This window comes from Gymnoscopelus braueri (assembly GCF_963280865.1).
Source record: "Gymnoscopelus braueri genome assembly, chromosome: 13".
NCBI classification, from domain to species: Eukaryota; Metazoa; Chordata; class Actinopteri; order Myctophiformes; family Myctophidae; genus Gymnoscopelus; species Gymnoscopelus braueri.
In genome coordinates this window covers 30,248,261-30,267,642 of record NC_137615.1, presented here as the reverse complement: position 1 = coordinate 30,267,642, position 19,382 = coordinate 30,248,261, and the positions used below count along the sequence as shown (strand labels likewise).

Sequence of the window (19,382 nt, the reverse complement as noted above, 5' to 3'; positions counted from 1 at the left end):
AACGGAATAGAATAGAATAGTTATTGTCAAGTCCAGACTGTGAAAGCGTGTTTGGTATTCCCTCAGTACAGACAATACAATTGCAGATGAAAATCAATACTAAAGCGGTAGTAAATTTGCTGACCTAGTACAAAAGAGAATTATTCCTATATTAGTATTTCACGAAACACACTACTTAAGTGACTACATTGCACTGACAGTAATAAGCCAACTACGAAGTAGAAGTAGTGAATAAGAAATAGCTGTGTCTCAACTCTGAGGCAGCTGCTACAGAATGTAGACTGTGTCCTTCGTTGACTATAGTTCTATAGCCTGCCCCAACCCTCCTGATTTCGTGTATAAAGGGGCGGGTGTATAGAGCCGGAGAGAGATTGCGCCTGATCCCATTGGTTCACCGATCTGTCCGTCAACCCCCGCCCCGTTAACACAACATTACGAGCGACGCCCACTGCACTCTGGTTGGTTGGGAAGTGAAACACTTCCTCATACCCAGTACAGGCTATGGTTGGGCCAGGCTTTTATTTTTTAGCAAAACTAAACAATAAAAGCCTGGAGATCGAGGCTAATAGTTCTATGAATGATAGAAGCCTAGGCTGAGCAGAATGCCCAAATGGGATGACTTCCGTAGAGGGATTCCCCCTACGTCATAGGCAGTTTCCACCTACTCTGCTGCAAGACCATCATGCTGTAAATAATGACCCTAATGACCCCATGTTCTGTCCCCCTCTACAGATCCGTCCATCCCTAATCTCCAGGTGACCAGACTGACCCTGATGTGTGACCAAGCCCCTGGACCAATTACCATGGACCTCGCAGGTGCAGTACAATACACGTGTTGTTGCTGTACTCTCTCTTGCTTGAACAGTGACTAGATAGATGACGATCAGATCAGTCTCAATCAATATGGATGAAAAATTCTGCTGTGACAAAGGAAGTGTGCTCCAATCAGAGCAGCTGGGCCCAAGTCCAGACCCAAGTGGTTGTGTTCTGTGTGTCACTGACCCACTGCTCCAACCTCCGATGAAAAGAACATTTCCCAGTATCATTTCCCTCCATCTCTGAGTACCTGCAATTCTGGAAACTATACTATGCAAGTGCTCAACGTTTGGCACAATAGTAGCATTTTTTTCATCACGAGCAGTACGTAGTGCTTTCAACCCATTTCCCATGATGTGTAACGTTAGTTTCTGTTCGAGTGGCTCCTGTCCAACATTCAACCTTTCAGTGTGAGGTTTAATGATTGGATTTGCCCTGCGCAAACACTCCATCACAAGCGGGGAGCGGGCTGCAGAGGGGACATTTTTGCCCTGACTAAGCCAAAGCATTACTTCATCTCAGGCTGGTACACATCCCAACACCCTCGATAATTAGCAGACTCTAACCACAAAACCATTTCTAGCTCTCTACACAATCCTAAACATTTGTTGCAAGTGTTACACAGTTATGCCGGCAGAGTACAGTAGTGCTGGCTTAGAAGGTAATTTCAGGACAAGAAGTCCCTTTAACCAAGAAGTTTGGTCATTCTTCACGCCCAGTGAAGCTTGCTTTATGGGCTGATTTTATAAGTTTTCAATCCCTTACATGATTTAAATTGATAAAATACTTGTTTTTTTTCTGCACAGTTGCAGATAAAACCCTTGAGCCCATTTCATACTAGAGGATAATTGGCACCAACCATCAGCCTCAATTGGCTCTGATCATCAATCTGCAATTGGGCTCAAAATTGGTGAAATTCCTGGCAAGAAACAAGCTTTACGCAAGAAACCCCAAAGGACACGCAAGCACAAGCGCACGCACGCTTTTTTTTTCCTGTTCCACGTTAATGAATACAGCCACTCTCACTGGCCGCATACGAACGCTGCGCTCTCGCACGTGAAGATTTATTTTTCGCTCTGAGCGGAGAAAACCATGTGTACGCATGTGTATTCTCATAGAAATACATTGCATATAGGGTGAGCAGACGTCCCATTTGAGCCGGGATTGGTGAGAACAGTCATGCACAAACCTGCGCGCGCAATGAATAAAGCATGTGTGCTTTTTTGGTGTGTTCCGTGCGTTACCCTTTTCTTTTATCCTTATGTCCCAAATATGCCCACAGCCATTGAGCAAGGCAGTTCAGTGCAGCCCGCTCCAGTACAGCTTCACAGTGTCTCTGGCAATAGAAGAATGCAGTCATAGCGTCATAGCGCAGCTCCCAGGTGTGAAGCTCTTTGTCAGTATTACCTTGCTGCACATGCATCGTGTGTGCAGTGCTCAGCCAGCATGCCCCTTGGGTGAAGTTTAAAGATACATGATCTCCTGCCCCTAACACTGGCTATTGAACATGTTCATTCTGTTGATGTCGTATGTGCAGGGCTGTAGTGGTGTTTTGCGGACCATAGTACTTTTGTTTCCACCAGGGGAAGATTTGTGTGTGCGTGTCCAAGTGTAAGTGGGTGTGCCTGCTATTTATCTGCAGCTCTGTGTGTGTGTGTGTGTGTGTGTGTGTGTGTGTGTGTGTGTGTGTGTGTGTGTGTGTGTGTGTGTGTGTGTGTGTGTGTGTGTGTGTGTGTGTGTGTGTGTGTGTGTGTGTGTGTGTGCGTGCGCACTGTTTGCTTACTGGGCAGTATTGACATATCCCCCTGGGAGAAGGGGCCAGAGAGCTACATGCAGGAGAAGGTGGGGGTGAGGTGTGTGTGTGTGTGTGCTTGTGTCTGGTCTGCTGTGCATGGTAATCAGGTGTCGACGCCCCTAGCTACAAGGAGATGATGTCATCTCCTCCAAGGATCCAACAGGAGAGGGGATCGATTTGTGTGTGTGTGTGTGTGTGCATGTTTTTGTGTTCACCTGTGGATGACTTGTACACTAGGGTGTGTCCACCCGTACATGGACAAGGCAATGATGGATGTGATTTTATCTTTGCCTCCGTGGTGTGTGTGTGTGTGTGTGTGTGTGTGTGTGTGTGTGTGTGTGTGTGTGTGTGTGTGTGTGTGTGTGTGTGTGTGTGTGTGTGTGTGTGATGTCTTGCCCGAGTCTTTGTTGAATGTAGGACAGCAACATCTACACACATATTCTTGTCTTAGGATTCCCCACCCTTACACACACACACACACACGCACGCGCGCACGCACGCACGCACGCACGCACGCACGCACGCACGCACGCACGCACGCACGCACGCACGCACGCACGCACGCACACACACACACACACACACACACACACACACACACACACACACACACACACACACACACACACACACACACACACACACTGGCTGCAAAGACAAATGGGAAAGGTCACTTGGTTGCTAGGGGATACTGATCTTGTGCTACCCAGTTTCTTTCTGAGAGAAAGAGAGGAATATAAGGAGTGTGGAGTCTGTGTGTGTGTATATATATATATATATATATATATATATATATATATATATATATATATATATATATATATATATTCATTCACCAGGATGTCAGCATGCAAATTAAATAATGACTTTTTCAGGTGTAGTTTTATTTATTTTAGTTTTCATTATTATTTCAAATTGTCCTGTCAAGTCAGAGTAAGAACAAATTAACCACACATTTGAGTTAAAACGATCCTAGTTTCAAAACAAATGTGTCATGACTCATGATTGTTGTTCGGGTAAAAAAAAGATGTCCTGGAAGTAAGGCATTACAATGGAAAGTTTGGGACCTTAGATAAATCTATTTATAATGGATGCCGTGTTATTCACAGTATGATAAGAATCTGGAAACAAATCAAAACTTATTTTGGGAACTACTCACTATCTTTCCTGCTCCCTGGAAACCCCTCATTTCCACCATCCCAACTTGATGAAGTGTTTATACAGTGGAAGGGCTTGGGTATATGCACAATTGGTGATCTTTATATAGATGAAACATTATCCTTATTTGCTCAGTTGCAAGAAACATATAAACTCCCTAGGAGTATTTTTTACCAGGTTGCTTGCAGCCTGGTCTAGGAAGAGACTGATGAACTACTCAACACTTTCTCAACACTTCCTCGACACTTTCTAAACACACAACCTTTTCATCATTGGCTGTCCTTCAATCCTTTAAGCCAATGGGGAAACTTCCCAGAGACTTCCCCATACTCTGAACGACGGGCGTCCTCCCATGCTATGGGATCATAGCCCAGAACCAAAAATAAGTGTGGTCGTCGCCATCAAACAAACTATATAAAAAAAAAAAGTGTGGTCGTCGCCACCAAACAAACTATTGACTTGACTCCTCATACACACACACACACAGCGCCGCCTCCAACAGCGATTTGTTACTCCGCGAGCGAAAGGGTACAGGACCACGGGTCCATTTGGTTGGGTTCGCTTAACCCATTAAGACCTGAGGGCGATTCTACAAATGCCTTCTAAATCAGTAGTTCTCACACTTTCAAGATCTTTTAAAAAATGTTCAAAAACAGCAGATGTACAAGCTTGTGACGTGCTGCGAGCTTGTATATCTGCTATTTTTTTATATTCAACGCAAAGATCTAAAATGACCCCTGGTTTTAATGGGTTAAAATAATCTAATTCAGAGGGATTTGTCTTTTTAGGTAGTGGGAATATATTAGATACTTGGCATAACCTCTGAATTATTTGTGAGTCCATTGATGTTTGAAAGAGTCTTGTGAATACAGGGCTTAACTGCTCACAGCACGTCTGTAGCATATCCCCAATCCATTCCATCGGGGACCGTTGGATTTCCTAGTATTTATCTGGGAGATGGTTTCTGCGAGTGCGATGTTACACATATTGGTGTGCCAACCTCTCTTCAGTCCCCGTTTGGCTCGAATTGCCATGGTCTGTCAGTCTTATAATGTGCAAAAAAAGCCATTTAAGTCATTGACAAACTCTGCTGTTTGTACAGAATTGGTCTGCTGTGAGTTCTGTCCAACCATTGTCTTTATTCCACGACACGCCTCCCCTGCGTCATTGTCCTTGAGTAGCTGTTCCCCTCTTGCTTTTTAGTCCTTTGCTTGGTTAGTTGTGTCTGTATTTATCTCTGAATTTATTTTCCCATGCATCTGTCATTCATTATAAAAGCCTGTAATTCAGGATTTAGTAGCGGATATATTTTGTTTGTTTGTTGGGGATCACATTGCAGTATGTACAGTACACAGAAGTTAATATAGCATGTGACCACTTCTATATGTTTGTCTATATCTGGGCATTCACTTCCCAGTCTGTACAGTGAAAGCAACCTTGTAAAGTCATTTTTGTCTGTAGGATGGTAGTAAAAACACAGTGTCATGGTTCAACGCACCTAACTGTGTTTTTCTCGTTGCCTAGTAGCCAGTCTTAATATAGCCATCATAGCATATACAATATATACAGTATACCAAGAGTTTTTGATCCTCTAGTTCTAGTAAAACATTTGACATATTGCCGATAGTATTGCAGCTCTGAGCAACCATTAAAGGAGAGAGGGGGCGGGATCCGCCCTCGACTAACGATCTGCCGCCAACCTCGTCTCCTCGGTCGCGACTTAGCCTTCTAGGTCGTTACGGATCCCGTTCCTCCTGCATTATAGTCACCCAATATTATTTTTGCTGCATCTGTGGAGATAGCTTCCAGATCCTGGACATACTGGTCGTCTCTGTGGCCATCTTACAGTTAACATCTAGGGGGGATATAAACCCTGCTCACGAAAACCTGTAAAAATTCTCGTGGCAAATATCTGGGCTTCAATGAAACAAAAAGGAGTGTTGGGTGTATTCGTGGTGTGTCTCACCATATAATTTAGTTTTTGCACCATTTGCTGTTTATTTACAACCACAAATCTCCCATCATCTTCGTCGTGGCCTGTTGGTTCCTTTCCTGGCGTATCGCTGATACAAACCCCAGTAATGCCAGAGTGTCGCTGTCGATTGAGGGGTTCATCATCCATGTCTCATGTGTCATCCATGTTCATCCACCGTGAAGTCAGGTGTTGGTCTCCTGGGCTGTCCAAGTGCTCGCGGAGCCAAGCTGGAGTAATGCTACCGTGTCTCCCTCCACACCGTGTCCTAGCAGCGTGCTTCAGAACTACTCCGCGCTTGCCCCTAAGGCCACGCCCCTTGAACCCAAACACGTCCCCATGGCCGTCTTGAGTGACAGCGATGCGTCCAAACACGCCCCCACGGCCGTCCTGAGTGTTTGCTATGAGAACATAGGCTAACGCAGTTATATATCATATATATACATAAGGCGACGACGCAACGCAATTATCATATTTATCCTACATTTTAGCGAGACTAAACTTCCATTCATTGGAAAATCGTCCAGAAGAGAAAGGGGGGTAATAATAACTGTTAAAGGCAGCAGCAAACAGAAGGGTGCTCCGCGTCATCGCCTTGATATATAACTGCGTTAGGCTATGTTCTCATCATAGCAAACACTCAAGATGGCCGTGGGGGTGTTTGGGTTCAAGGGGGCGTGGCCTTAGGGGCTAGTGCGGTGTAATTCTGAAGCATGTGTCCTAGCATGCTGACAGGAAACAGTCACTGCAGTATACAGGAAATACAGAGACATCCAATAAGATCTCAACACTGCTTGTTGTCTCAGGATGGTGAAATCAGTGTATCATACGTCTTGTGTAATGTATGTGTACTAGCCTATAGGGAAATCTATCATTTGTCTTGTGTAATATACCGTATGTGTGGTGTACTAGGGAAATCTTTTGCAATGTATCAAATGATTAATGCTAATTCTGGCTCATATTTAATGTGCTGTTTAAGCTCAGTCTGTTGCGGTATTTGTTTTAGTTTTTTCATTGGTTTGTGAGTGAATGTGTGTGTGCGTGTGTGTGCTCGCGCACATGCGTTTGCATCTGACATCTCTGTTTGCATGCATGCATGTGTCCATGTGCATGCATGTGTCCATGTCCATGTGTATGTGTGCAATGTGCAATCTGGGAACCCATTCATTGTATCTGTGTGCTTGTGCATGTATTTTGCCTCCAGTTCATGTATTTTATGTGCGTGCATACTTGTAAGTACGTGCGTGGGAAAAGAGATTGAAGGAGAAAGAGAAATTGCTGGGAGAGAAAGTATGTACAGTAGCATCACAAATCTCTCCAGTAAGCAGCAGTGTAATAATGCTGGAGTATCATATTGCAGTCAGTCTGACCGGCACCAGACTGGATGGGCAATGGACTTTTCATTGGTGGCTGAGCGCATTAGAGACCTCATTATACACTATATGGGCTGTTAACAGCACAGCATGCTACTCTAAGTAATGACTAGCCAATACGTGTGTGTGTGTGTGTGTGTGTGTGTGTGAGACGTGTGTGTGTGTGTGTGTGTGTGTGTGTGTGTGTGTGTGTGTGTGTGTGTGTGTGTGTGTGTGTGTGTGTGTGTGTGTGTGTGTGTGTGTGTGTGTGTGTGTGTGTGAGAGTGTGGGCGAGTGGGCGAGTGTGCATGCATGCGTGTGTGTTTGTGTGTGTGAGAGAGAGAGGCAGGGAGAGAGAAAGGCTGAGATGTAGCAAAACAGTGGAATAGAGGGAGTGAAACAGATTGTGGTTTATAGTGCACGAGAGCAGTAGACAGGAGCCTCTGGGTTTGTAGGCTGTATCTGACCTGTGGCCTCAACAAAAGCCCTTACCTCTGCAATGTTCCTGTGCGTGCCCCTGCCTCAACCTCACCGTCCTGCTCCATGCACTGCTGCCCTTTCTCTCAATGATGTGAACAAAACATCTTAGCTTGAGCCATTCTCTGAAAATTTAGTTTTTTTTTCATGTTTAATGACGTTAATTCATCATTATTCCATCAACACTGCAATAAAATATTTTAATATTTCTCATTCAACTGCATGTGAAACTGCAAAACATTGCATACAATATACATTTTCAAATACTTACTTTTTTTTGCTGTCGTATGATTAATATTTATATATATTTTTTTGTATGGCTAGGTCAGTCAGTTGGTCAGTCTGTACACCCATTCTTTCACCACTTTGGTCCCAAACAGTATACTCTATCTTGAAGACTACGGGCTGAATTGCCATGAAATCTTATGTGCACCTTCATAAGTCCCAGAGGATGGCCCCTACTAATTTTGGTAAGCCCATCGCCTTTCCTCTTTACTGCCACCATCAGGACAACATTTCCACTAGCTTCCACAAGATACAGTATATCAAAATCTAATGGCCAGCGGAAAGCCATTAACCTTGCAGAGTTCATTCATGCTCCGTGGAAGATGAACTATTTGAGTTATCCCATGACCTACACCGTCAGACCAAAATATCAACATTTCAAATAAGATATCTCATATTATAATGGGCAGATTCCATGATGAACCCTATTGATTTTGGTGACTCCATCCATGGCTTGTGCTCTAGCGCCAACCTTGGCCAATTTCCAGTTGGGTGCAAATAGCAGACTCTAGGGGTTGTTAGCAGGGATTTTTAGTGTTGTTACTATTCTTTTTTTGCAGTATGGATTAATATATTCAAAATGTAGAGGATACACCATGTTAATGATATAACTTTGTCAAAGGATAAGGTGATCTAATATTCTGCAATGTTGTGACATCAGTCATTTTAGCAAAAATACTGTATGTGTTATATCCCCTCCCAAATTGCGTCAGGATGCCATTTAAATAGCCCCTCAAGACCTGTGTGCTTTAAAACCCTCAATTTCCCGGCGCTCGGGTGACGCAGTGGTGAAGTGCCTGCCTGCCACCTTGGAGGTTGTGGGTTCGAATTCACCGTGGTGCGTCCGGCTTTGTCGAGCGTCTATAGTCTATACGAACACAATTGGCCAGTGTTTGTGGGAAGGAAGCCGGGAGGGTGATATCACTGCATGTATTCCTACAGGCTGGGGCGGCACCTGCTAGCAGGGAGTGTGTAGGGCAGGAGGAGTAGGACGAAGGCTCTCTACGTCCTCCCGGTGGGGGCTCCTCACTGGCAGGTGAGTCAGTAGTATACAACAGCAGTGACAACACAGAAATGTGTGTGGGGAGGAATCAATTGGCATAACGAGGACGGAAAGACAAAAAAACAACCCTCAATTTCCATCCATGGGCATTAAGTGATGGCATTAATTAGATGTATTACTTATCTTGTTGATTATAATTATTCAGAATATTTTTGTATCATATACAATTGCTTATTGTTGCTTTTGAAAAAGAAAAAAAATCATATTCTCTCTCTAACTCTTAAAGATGGGGTGCCATGATATTTTTCAACCCTAAAACCTGATCATAAGGTATTATTATTATGTAAGGATTTTTTTCAAAAAAAAAAAGTGTACAGTAAGTGTTAAAATGTTGTTTTTATGTGGACACGCCTCCAGTTCATTAAGTATACCTGGTTCTCACCTTAGCACCTCCTCCACCACCTTAGCACCACCCACCTGTCCTAGTCCCTCCTCCTCCTCATGCCCACACCTGTTGTGTTATGATAATGAGGGGGAGGGTATGGCTTTGTGATGTCACTAAAGCGCTGTTTCTCTATTGGCACGTTTGACCCTCAAGGTTTCAGCCTCCAGGAAGAAACTCCAAATAGTCAGAGAAGACATAAAACACCATAAAAACACCACCGGGGGGCTTAATGAAGTTCTATCAACCTCATAGACACATGAAAAACAGAAAAAGTGCAAAAACATGGCACCACCTCTTTAAGAGCTTTTCTCTCTCACACTCTTACACACTGTCTCTCTCTTTCACTGTCTCTTTCTCGATTATATTATAACTTCCTCTGTGAGATGACATAAATCACCAGCCCTCATATCAGTGTGTCTTTACCTTTGTTACAACGTACTCTAGGCCTTACCATAGATCACTTAACCTTCACATAAATGCCAGCTCTGTGACAGAGGGAACAGCTCTTTGGTTAATTTCAGATCAGTTTATGAGCTGCCTGTGTGCTTTTAAAATATTTCTCTATAGTGAAGCTAGGGGGGAGTGGCATGATTCAAACGCATGAACGCATGTTACATGGTGTCTCTATGTCAGTGTATATCAACCCTGGCAAACGTCCCAATTTTGGGCCGGGACTACTGCTGAGGTGTGCCGCGCCGTTTTTTTAACAATAATAATAATCAGGCATGCAAACAGCCCCGAGGTGAAAAGGGTGACAAAATGCTGTTTTTTTTCGGGTCAGGTGTCACACTATTGCCCTATTTGGATTCAAAACGGCTAGTGGAAGCTGAAAAGCTACAAGTTTGCATGTCTGAATAATGCAAAAACAGAAATATTTGTTTGCATTTGCTTTTTTTCTCCCCCATATATTTTCATGATAAAAAAGTGCTTATCGTATCGTATCGAAATCGTATTGAAGTTGTGTGCCCAATATCTTATCGTATCGTTTCGTGAAATTAGAAATAATCGGCACACCCCTAGTGTGTGTATATAGATATACCGTATATATATATATATATATATATATATATATATATATATATATATAATTATATATATATATATATAAACCGTATATCTAGGTGTGCCCTGGGATTTTTTGGCTATGCCAGGTGTGCCTTGGCACAAAAAAGGTTGATAGACACTGCTCTATGTGACGTGTGAGGTACGTACAGTACATCATGGTAAATCTTCCAATGGGGCTGTAAGGGACCAGAGTTGGTCGGCAAGAGAGACACCAGGACACGTGTGTAGTTTCTTTAAAATGTATTTTCTTTTTTCCATAATTAATTCTAGGCCCAAAATAAATGAAGACAAAACAGAACTGAACTTGACATCATGACTGACCTAATCAAAATGAGAGGAACATTAGAACATATATAGTGGGTGATCAAACCACTCTTGACACAGAGGGGAAGACAAAGAATAAGATTTAAACAGATTACAAATAACTACAAACATAATCCACTACAGCACTAACTCATATTAAATAAATAAATTACATACAACTGAAACGACAAAACACATTTCTTCACACGTGTAGTAATACATTCAAGAAATCCCTGCCCCTGCAGTTATGCACAGGGGACATGGTGCAGTCCAATTACTAATCAACTCCATATAAGCACCTGGTCCTCTCTATGGCCAGCCATCTAAACTTCACTCCTCTGAACTGATAACTCAACAAAAATAAAATAAACTTAAATACAAATTAAATAACTCCTGATAAAGCAACTTGGCCTTGACAAAATATAACTTAATGGATGGACACTCCAGTCCGTAACTTCATCACCAAACTTGCCATAAACAGTGTGTCCGGTTGTGTGTAGTCCTTTATGTATGTACATAGTATGTAGTGCTGAAAATAAATATAAACTAAATTTAATAAACCAAAAAAGACAAGTGTCCACCATGTTTTACCAACTTTGTGTGGCTGCTGGTGTGGCCATCACAGGGGCCAACTGTGAACTAGGTGTACACACTGAAAGCACTGTATGGTGTTTTGTATAAACGCCTCCATTAAACAGAACATGTTATGGTGACAATAACATTTAGCTAACAAGCGAATTATTCAAATTAGTGTTAGTGTTAGTCTTTGTTTCTCTCGGTAGCCATGATAGAAGTCTCCTATCATGCATCCACCTGTCCTCATACGTGTCAGTAACTGATGAAACCTGATTTTCTACAGATGTTATATGTCAGAGTAGCATGGAACTGCACTAAAGCTTGAATTGTCTAGCTGCATTGCAAAATCCTGTTAGATTAACTTCGAGAGTCTAAAACTTTTGTTCCAGGCACCCCCAGAAGCAAAGATTTTAGTTACAAATGTAAGCTTTAAAAAATATATATATTCAAAGATTTGCACAAATGTTCAGGCAGGTACTTCATCCCTAGCCTGGTAAACCCTCCCACCGGAAATCTCATTTGTAATTTATTTCAGGAGTGAGTCTGGCATGATCACCCATTCTGTAATTTTGGCTGTGGGCTGGAGTTGGGCGGGAGTAATACCGTTGACTGACAACCCCTTCAGCCAATCAGCAGTGTTCCCCTTCAGCCAGTGCATTTTTACCACCTCCAGACTAATGTGACGCAACAGGACTTTTGAGACGGCCATGCCGTAAAATGTGTTTCTAAAGCGTGATGTTTTCAGTGTAAAGCAGAGTTTCCCTGAATATTAGTTGGCGCCCAGCCTGTCCCTCTTTTTTGATTGATTGATGTATTATTGATCTTGGAGAGTACTATATACAGTATGGTATGAATATTACATTATATTATGGTATTAATATTACAATACTTGTGGCTGCCGGTTAGAACCTCAAGTCCCCTTTCCCCTCTCCCTCAAGAGTCCTTACCTTTTGCCAGGCCTCAGTTGGAAATAAGAACGTGTTCTTAACCACGTACACCCTCTAGTCTTAGTCAAAACGGGCCTGAGTTGCACTGTTCTTGGTGCACTGTTTTCCCCATCTACACCAAATCTCTATGCCAAAATTAGCCGATCTGCTATTTTTGCCTAATGTTCTCCCCAGAATGTGGATGCTGCTGGGTTCAGGGGTTTAATTACCCTGTCTGGTTAAATAAAGTTTAAATACATTTTAAAAAGAGACACAATGTGAGCCATTCCACTGGAGTGCATAAGGTAAGACACGTCCTCTTCCACTTCCTGTCCCATCTAACCATGTGATTTACAAACATCTGCTGGGGTTTAATGTTACTGTAAGCAGTAAGCGATTTTTGATCAATATCCAGGTGTGTGTGGGTGTGTGTGTGTGCGTGTGTGTGTGCGTGTGTGTGCGCGTGTAAGCATGTAAGTACGAGTAATGTGTACTGTACTACTTACTGTATGTGTGAATATGTCTGTGAGTGTGATCACACGTATAAAGGAGTGTGTGTGAGTGTGGGACTGTGTTAGAGCGAGAGAGAGAGAGAGAGAGAGAGAGAGAGAGAGAGAGAGAGAGAGAGAGAGAGAGAGAGAGAGAGAGAGAGAGAGAGAGAGAGCGAGAGAACATACACTGTGTGTGTGTGTGTGTGTGTGTGTGTGTGTGTGTGTGTGTGTGTGTGTGTGTGTGTGTGTGTGTGTGTGTGTGTGTGTGTGTGTGTGTGTGTGTGTGTGTGTGTGTGTGTATCAATGTACAGGGGTGTGTGTGTGTGTGTGTGTGTGTGTGTGTGTGTGTGTGTGTGTGTGTGTGTGTGTGTGTGTGTTGTGTGTGTGTGTGTGTGTGTGTGTGTGTGTGTGTGTGTGTGTGTGTGTGTGTGAGAGAGAGAACATAGTTTGTGTGTATGAGTGTGTCTGAATGTACAGGTGTATGTGTGCGTGTCGTGCCGTGCCGTGCGTCCGTCTGAGAAGCCAGTAGAGCGTTCCACCAGTGACCTATTTCCTTGTCCAGATGGTCCCTGGGGAGTTGTCTCCTCCTGTCTCCATCTCTCTGGAGAATAAGGAGCAGGGAACCAGATGGAGACGACAAGGGACAGAGAGAGGCTTCTCTTTGTTTCATTTAAAAGTGTGTGTGTGTGTGTGTGTGTGTGTGTGTGTGTGTGTGTGTGTGTGTGTGTGTGTGTGTGTGTGTGTGTGTGTGTGTGTGTGTGTGTGTGTGTGTGTGTGTGTGTGTGTGTGTGTGTGTGTGTGTGTGTGTGTGCATTCCACTGTATCACCACAGTAACACCTTTAACTTTCATTCTTCATATCCTTTCCAACCCCCATCCTTTGTATTGCTTTCGAATTTGTATCTCACTCCCTTTCTTTATTCCCCTCTCTTCCCCTCCCTCGTTTCTTCACCCCCTCCTGTCATCTCTCCCTGTTTCTCTACGTTCCACTGTCTCCTTACCCCTTCTCTTTTTATCCTCTCCTTTCCTTTCCTTTCCTCTCCTCTCTTTCCTCACTTTCTCCCTTCTTCCTTTCCTTTCCTCCCTTCTCTCTCTCTCTCTCCATTACAAAGCACTCATGGCTTTGAATTGACATTATAAAGTGATTAGCCAGTGAATGCTTTTGTGATGCTGTGCTATTACAATGGCCTGGGATGGTTTATAATTTTTTCTCCTTTCTATAAACTCATTCACCCCCTCTGGCCCAGACACAGAGAAGACAATTCCATTGTACTAAAATTTGCTTTAGCTGCATAAACGTAGAGCCTGTATATTCATTTATTAATATATACTAGACTGGTTCCCTTTGGGCAGCGGCCTACTCAGGAACCACACAAGTCTGGAACGATGCGATGTTGGGAATGCATACCCTACCCCACCCAGTTACCTGTTGTACCTGTTGTCAGAGTACTCACTTTACCCGTTGTTAGAGTACCCAGTGTGGTTGTGGTACCCATTACCACAGCACTAAAAACGTTAGATATCACAGTTAAAGGTAGGGTAAGTGATTTGCAATTATTCAAATAATTGCAAAATGGGTCTATGTTCTGATAGTGCTCGTTACTATAGAGTGTCCTGTCCATATAAGGAGTCTCCATGTCTCTCCAGCTCTTTATAAAACAGAAAATGCATTTTCGTTTCAGTTTCAGTTTCCTTTCCAATTTTATCCAATCAGGATAGAGAACTCAATCAGGATATAGATTAAACAAGTGAAATTGGAAGTGATGACACTAAGAAATGAGCAGGCAAAATTAGAACTGGAACACTATAAAAATAAAGCTTAAAAATTGGTACTTTCTCCTGATTGGCTGAGAGTTTGACACCTACCAGAAAATGAATTTTCTGTTTATTAAAGCGCTGGAGAAACGGGGAGTCTCCTGTTACTGAACAAACACTCTATAGCAATGATTACTATCAGAATATAGTGCTTAAACCTTTAAAAAAAAAATTTTTGTTTTAACCCAAAAATATCACTTACCCTACCTTTAACTCTTTGACTGACAGAAATAAAACATGGCTGTTTTTTTTCCCACATGATTTGCTAATTCATTGCTTTACTGGGAGTCAAATGCCATCTAGCATTCTCGTCATTGGCAGTCTGCACCTTAGCAAAATATGACGAGAAATCTCATTCTCATTGGCAGTCAAGGAGTTAATGGGTGATTTATAAACGGGCACCAGCCCCGTAGATCTATGCAATATCCGTTGCAGAGTACTACCTGTTGTACCCGTTGTCAAAGTACCCAATGTGGTACCCATTACGTTTGAGGTCAATCAGTCGGACAGCGGCCGAGTTATGCACTCAGACAGACCCAAAGGTTTTTGGAATTCATCGATACAGTAGATGCAGTATAGCTATCCCAAGTGAAAAAAATATATACTAAATATATTTTTCAGAAGTATACTTAATATACTATTTTTGTACTTTTTATAAATTACATTTAAATTGTCTTATTTTGGAAAGACTTAAGTAGTACTTAGTATATTAAAAGTTGAACTAAATATATGCTAAAACATATCTTTAATATACTTTTATGTACTTTCCCCCCCCAAAAAAATACAATTTAATTACAAATGTACTTATCTGAAGTACAATTGCTGAAGTATACTTTCATTACATTTATAGTGCATTACAAATACATATCAAGTACTAAATAAATATATATAGAGTATATAGCAATTATACTTAAAATATACAATCAATGTATTACAAATGTACTGGGAGTATAAAATAAATGAATGTGAAGTATACTTTTAATAGTTTCAAGTATACTATCAATGTAATAATAAAGTATTTAAACTACAATCCAAATGTGCTAAAATATACTTTCAATGTAATAATAATGTATTTAAACTACAACTCAATTTAACTAAATGTACAGTTAGTTAATTTAGAATATACTATTATTACATTGAAAGTATATTTTAAGCATAATTGCTATGTACTCTATATTTATTTATTTAGTACTTGATATGTATTGGTAATACACTATAAATTGAATGATAGTACACTTTAATGACATCAGCAAAAGTGTACTTCAGATACTATAAGTATATTTGTAATTAAATTGTATTTTTTTGTGAGGGGAAAGTACATAAAAGTATATTACAGATATGTTTCAGAATATCTTTAGTTCAACTTTTAATATACTAAGTACAACTTAAGTCTTTCCAAAATAACACAATTTAAATTTGGGATAATAATGCATTTAAACTACAACTCAAATTAACTAAAAGTACACAGTTAGTGAATGTAAAATATACTATTATTACATCGAAAGTATATTTTAGCACATTATTGTCATAGTTTAACTACATTATTATTACATTAATAATGTACTTGAAACTATTTAAAGTATACTTCAAATTCATTTATTTTATACTCCAATTATATTTGTAATACATTGATAGTATACTTTAAACTTTTAAAATTATACTTCAAATTCATTGTTTTAACACTCCAAGTACAATTGTAATAAATTGATAGTATACTTGCAACTATTAAAAGCATACTTCAAATTAATTTATTGTATACTCCAATTATATTTGTAATACATTGATAGTATACTTGAAACTATTAAAATTATACTTCAAATTCATTGTTTTAACACTCCAAATATATTTGTAATAAATTGATAGTATACTTGCAACTATTAAAAGCATACTTCAAATTAATTTATTGTATACTCCAATTATATGTGTAATACATTGATAGTATACTTGAAACTATTAAAAGCATACTTAAAATTAATTGTTTTAACACTCCAAGTATATTTGAAATAAATTGATAGTATACTTGAAACTATTAAAAACATACTTCAAATTCATTTATTTTATACTCCAAATATTTTTGTAATACATTGATAGTATATTTTAAACATAATTTCTATATACTCAGTATATAGTTATTTAGTAATTGATATGTATTGGTATTGCACTATAAATGTAATGATAGTATACTTTAATGACATCAGCAAAAGTGTACTTGAGATACTGTAAGTATATTTGTAATGACATTGTATTTTGGGGGGGGAGTACATACAAGTACAATAAATATGTTTTAGCGTATCTTTAGTACAACTTAAGTCTTTCCAAAATAACATTTTAAATTGAATGTATTAAAAGTACAAATGAGTATATTCAATATACTTCTGGGAAATTAAATTTTATATTTTTTGCAATGTAACGTGGAGGCTTGTGGTTTAGTTGTCTGTAAGAGCAATGACAACTCTCGCAACCATCAACAACACACTCACATTATATGTAAGGATGGGAAAAGGGGAGAGAGACTGACTAAACAAACAGACATTTAATTCATGGTTTTACTAACAAATTACATAAAATACCATAAATCACCAAATAGCACCACAACAAAACACTAAACTCAATGACCCATAGCATAACCCCACTACGCATTCCCATATTCAAATAATAACACAAATAGGAACAATAACACACATTTCCCAGCACGCACTGGGGCGCATGCTGGGAAATGGACTATCAAATGTAATGATAGTATACTTTAATGACATCAGCAAAAGTGTACTTCAGATACTGTAAGTATTGTAATTAAAGTATATATATATGTATATTTGATTAAATAAAAATGTGCTTTTCAAAAGTGTATTCATATAATGTTTAATTTTTGTTTAACTTAAGTACATTTAATGTTAAATATATTTTAAATGATTATAGTGTATGTGCTTACAGTATATTTATAGTAGATTATCCTCAATATGCATTTATTTTAAGATATACTATAATATGCTTATTAAAAGTATACTTTTCACAAAAACTATTTAAAATATGTTCAAGTATATATTTTTAAGTATGTTAATGTCTATTTTATTGAAGTTTCACTTAAGTACTACTTCCTAAAAGTACACTTTTCTTCAGTGCATTTATAGTATAAGGCTGAAAAGATATACTGAAAAAGCATTATACTTAAAGTTTGATTTAGTACACTTTTTAAGTATACTATTTTGAATATGTTCCTGGATGCTATTAGTAATATACTTCTTAATATTATACTAGTAATATACTTGTTTTAAAGTGCATTCAATATATATTTCTACAAAGCACATTAAATACTAACATAAATGTAATTGTAATTTAGCACATTTCTTTTTAAGTTTACTAATGTGCTTTGTAGAAATATATATTAAATGCACTTTAAAACAAGTATATTACTAGTATGATATTAAGAAGTATATTACTAATAGCATCCAGGAGTAATGTACTTCTTAAAATTATACTTGTAATATACTTGTTTTAAAGTGCATTCAAAATGTATTTTTTACAAAGCACATTAGTAAACTTTTTTTTAATGCTAAATTACAAATGAATTTATGTTAGTATTTAATGTGCTTTGTATAAATATATATTGAATGCACTTTAAAACAAGTATATTACAAGTATAATGTTAAGAAGTATATTACTAATAGCATCCGGGAACATATTCATAAATAGTATACTTATAAAGTATACTAAAGCAAACTCTAAGTATAATGCCCTTTTCAGTATATTTTTTCAGCCTTATACTATAAATGCACTGATGAAAAGCGCACTTTTACGAAGTAGTACTTGAGTGAAAGTTCAATACAATAGGCATTAACATACTTACAAAGATATATACTTGAACATATTTTAAATAGTTTTTGTGAAAAGTATACTTTTAATAAGCATATTATAGTATATCTTAAATTAAGTGCATATTGAGGATAATTTGCTATGAATATACTATAAAAGCACTTAAAATATAATCATTTAAAACATATTTAACATTAAATGTACTTAAGTTAAACAACAATTAAACAGTGAATGAATAGACTTTTGAATACCCATTTTGATTTAATTAAAAATCTATTTTTTGTTTAGTACACTTTTCACAAATGTCCTAAATTACAAATTAATTTATGTTAACATTTAATATGCTTCGTAGAAATATGTTTTGAATGCACTTTAAAATAAGTATATTAGAAGTATAATGTTAAAAAGTATATTACTAATAGCATCCGGGAACATATTTATAAATAGAATACTTATAAAGTATACTAAAGCAAACATTAAGTATAATGCTTTTTCAGTATATTTGTCCAGCCTTATACTATAAATGCACTGATGAAAAGCGCACTTTTACGAAGTAGTACTTGAGTGAAAGTTCAATACAATAGGCATTAACATACTTACAAAGATATATACTTGAACATATTTTAAATAGTTTTTGTGAAAAGTATACTGTTAATAAGCATATTATAGTATATCTTAAAATAAGTGCATATTGAGGATAATTTGCTATGAATATACTTTAAAAGCACTTAAAATGTAATCATTTAAAACATATTTAACATTAGATGTACTTAAGTTAAACAACAATTAAACAGTATATGAATAGACTTTTGAAAAGTACATTTTTATTTAATTAAATATATATTTTTTGTTTAGTACACTTTTCACAAATGTCCTAAATTACAAAGTAATTTATGTTAACATTTAATATGCTTCGTAGAAATATGTTTTGAATGCACTTTAAAATAAGTATATTAGAAGTATAATGTTAAAAAGTATATTACTAATAGCATCCGGGAACATATTTATAAATAGTATACTTATAAAGTATACTAAAGCAAACATTAAGTATAATGCTTTTTCAGTATATTTTTCCAGCCTTATACTATAAA

General features: G+C 38.5%; 1 protein-coding gene across 2 annotated transcripts in view; it reads left to right on the top strand.

Moving 5' to 3' along the window:
- The window catches only part of arhgdig (Rho GDP dissociation inhibitor (GDI) gamma), a 60,451-nt gene that overhangs the window by 30,323 nt on the left and 10,746 nt on the right, over positions 1-19,382 (top strand). For both annotated transcript variants that reach the window (XM_080447754.1, XM_080447753.1), the window contains exon 3: positions 733-816. In XM_080447754.1, coding sequence (XP_080303880.1) covers positions 733-816 — 84 coding nt within the window. The remainder of the gene's footprint in view (positions 1-732; positions 817-19,382) is intronic.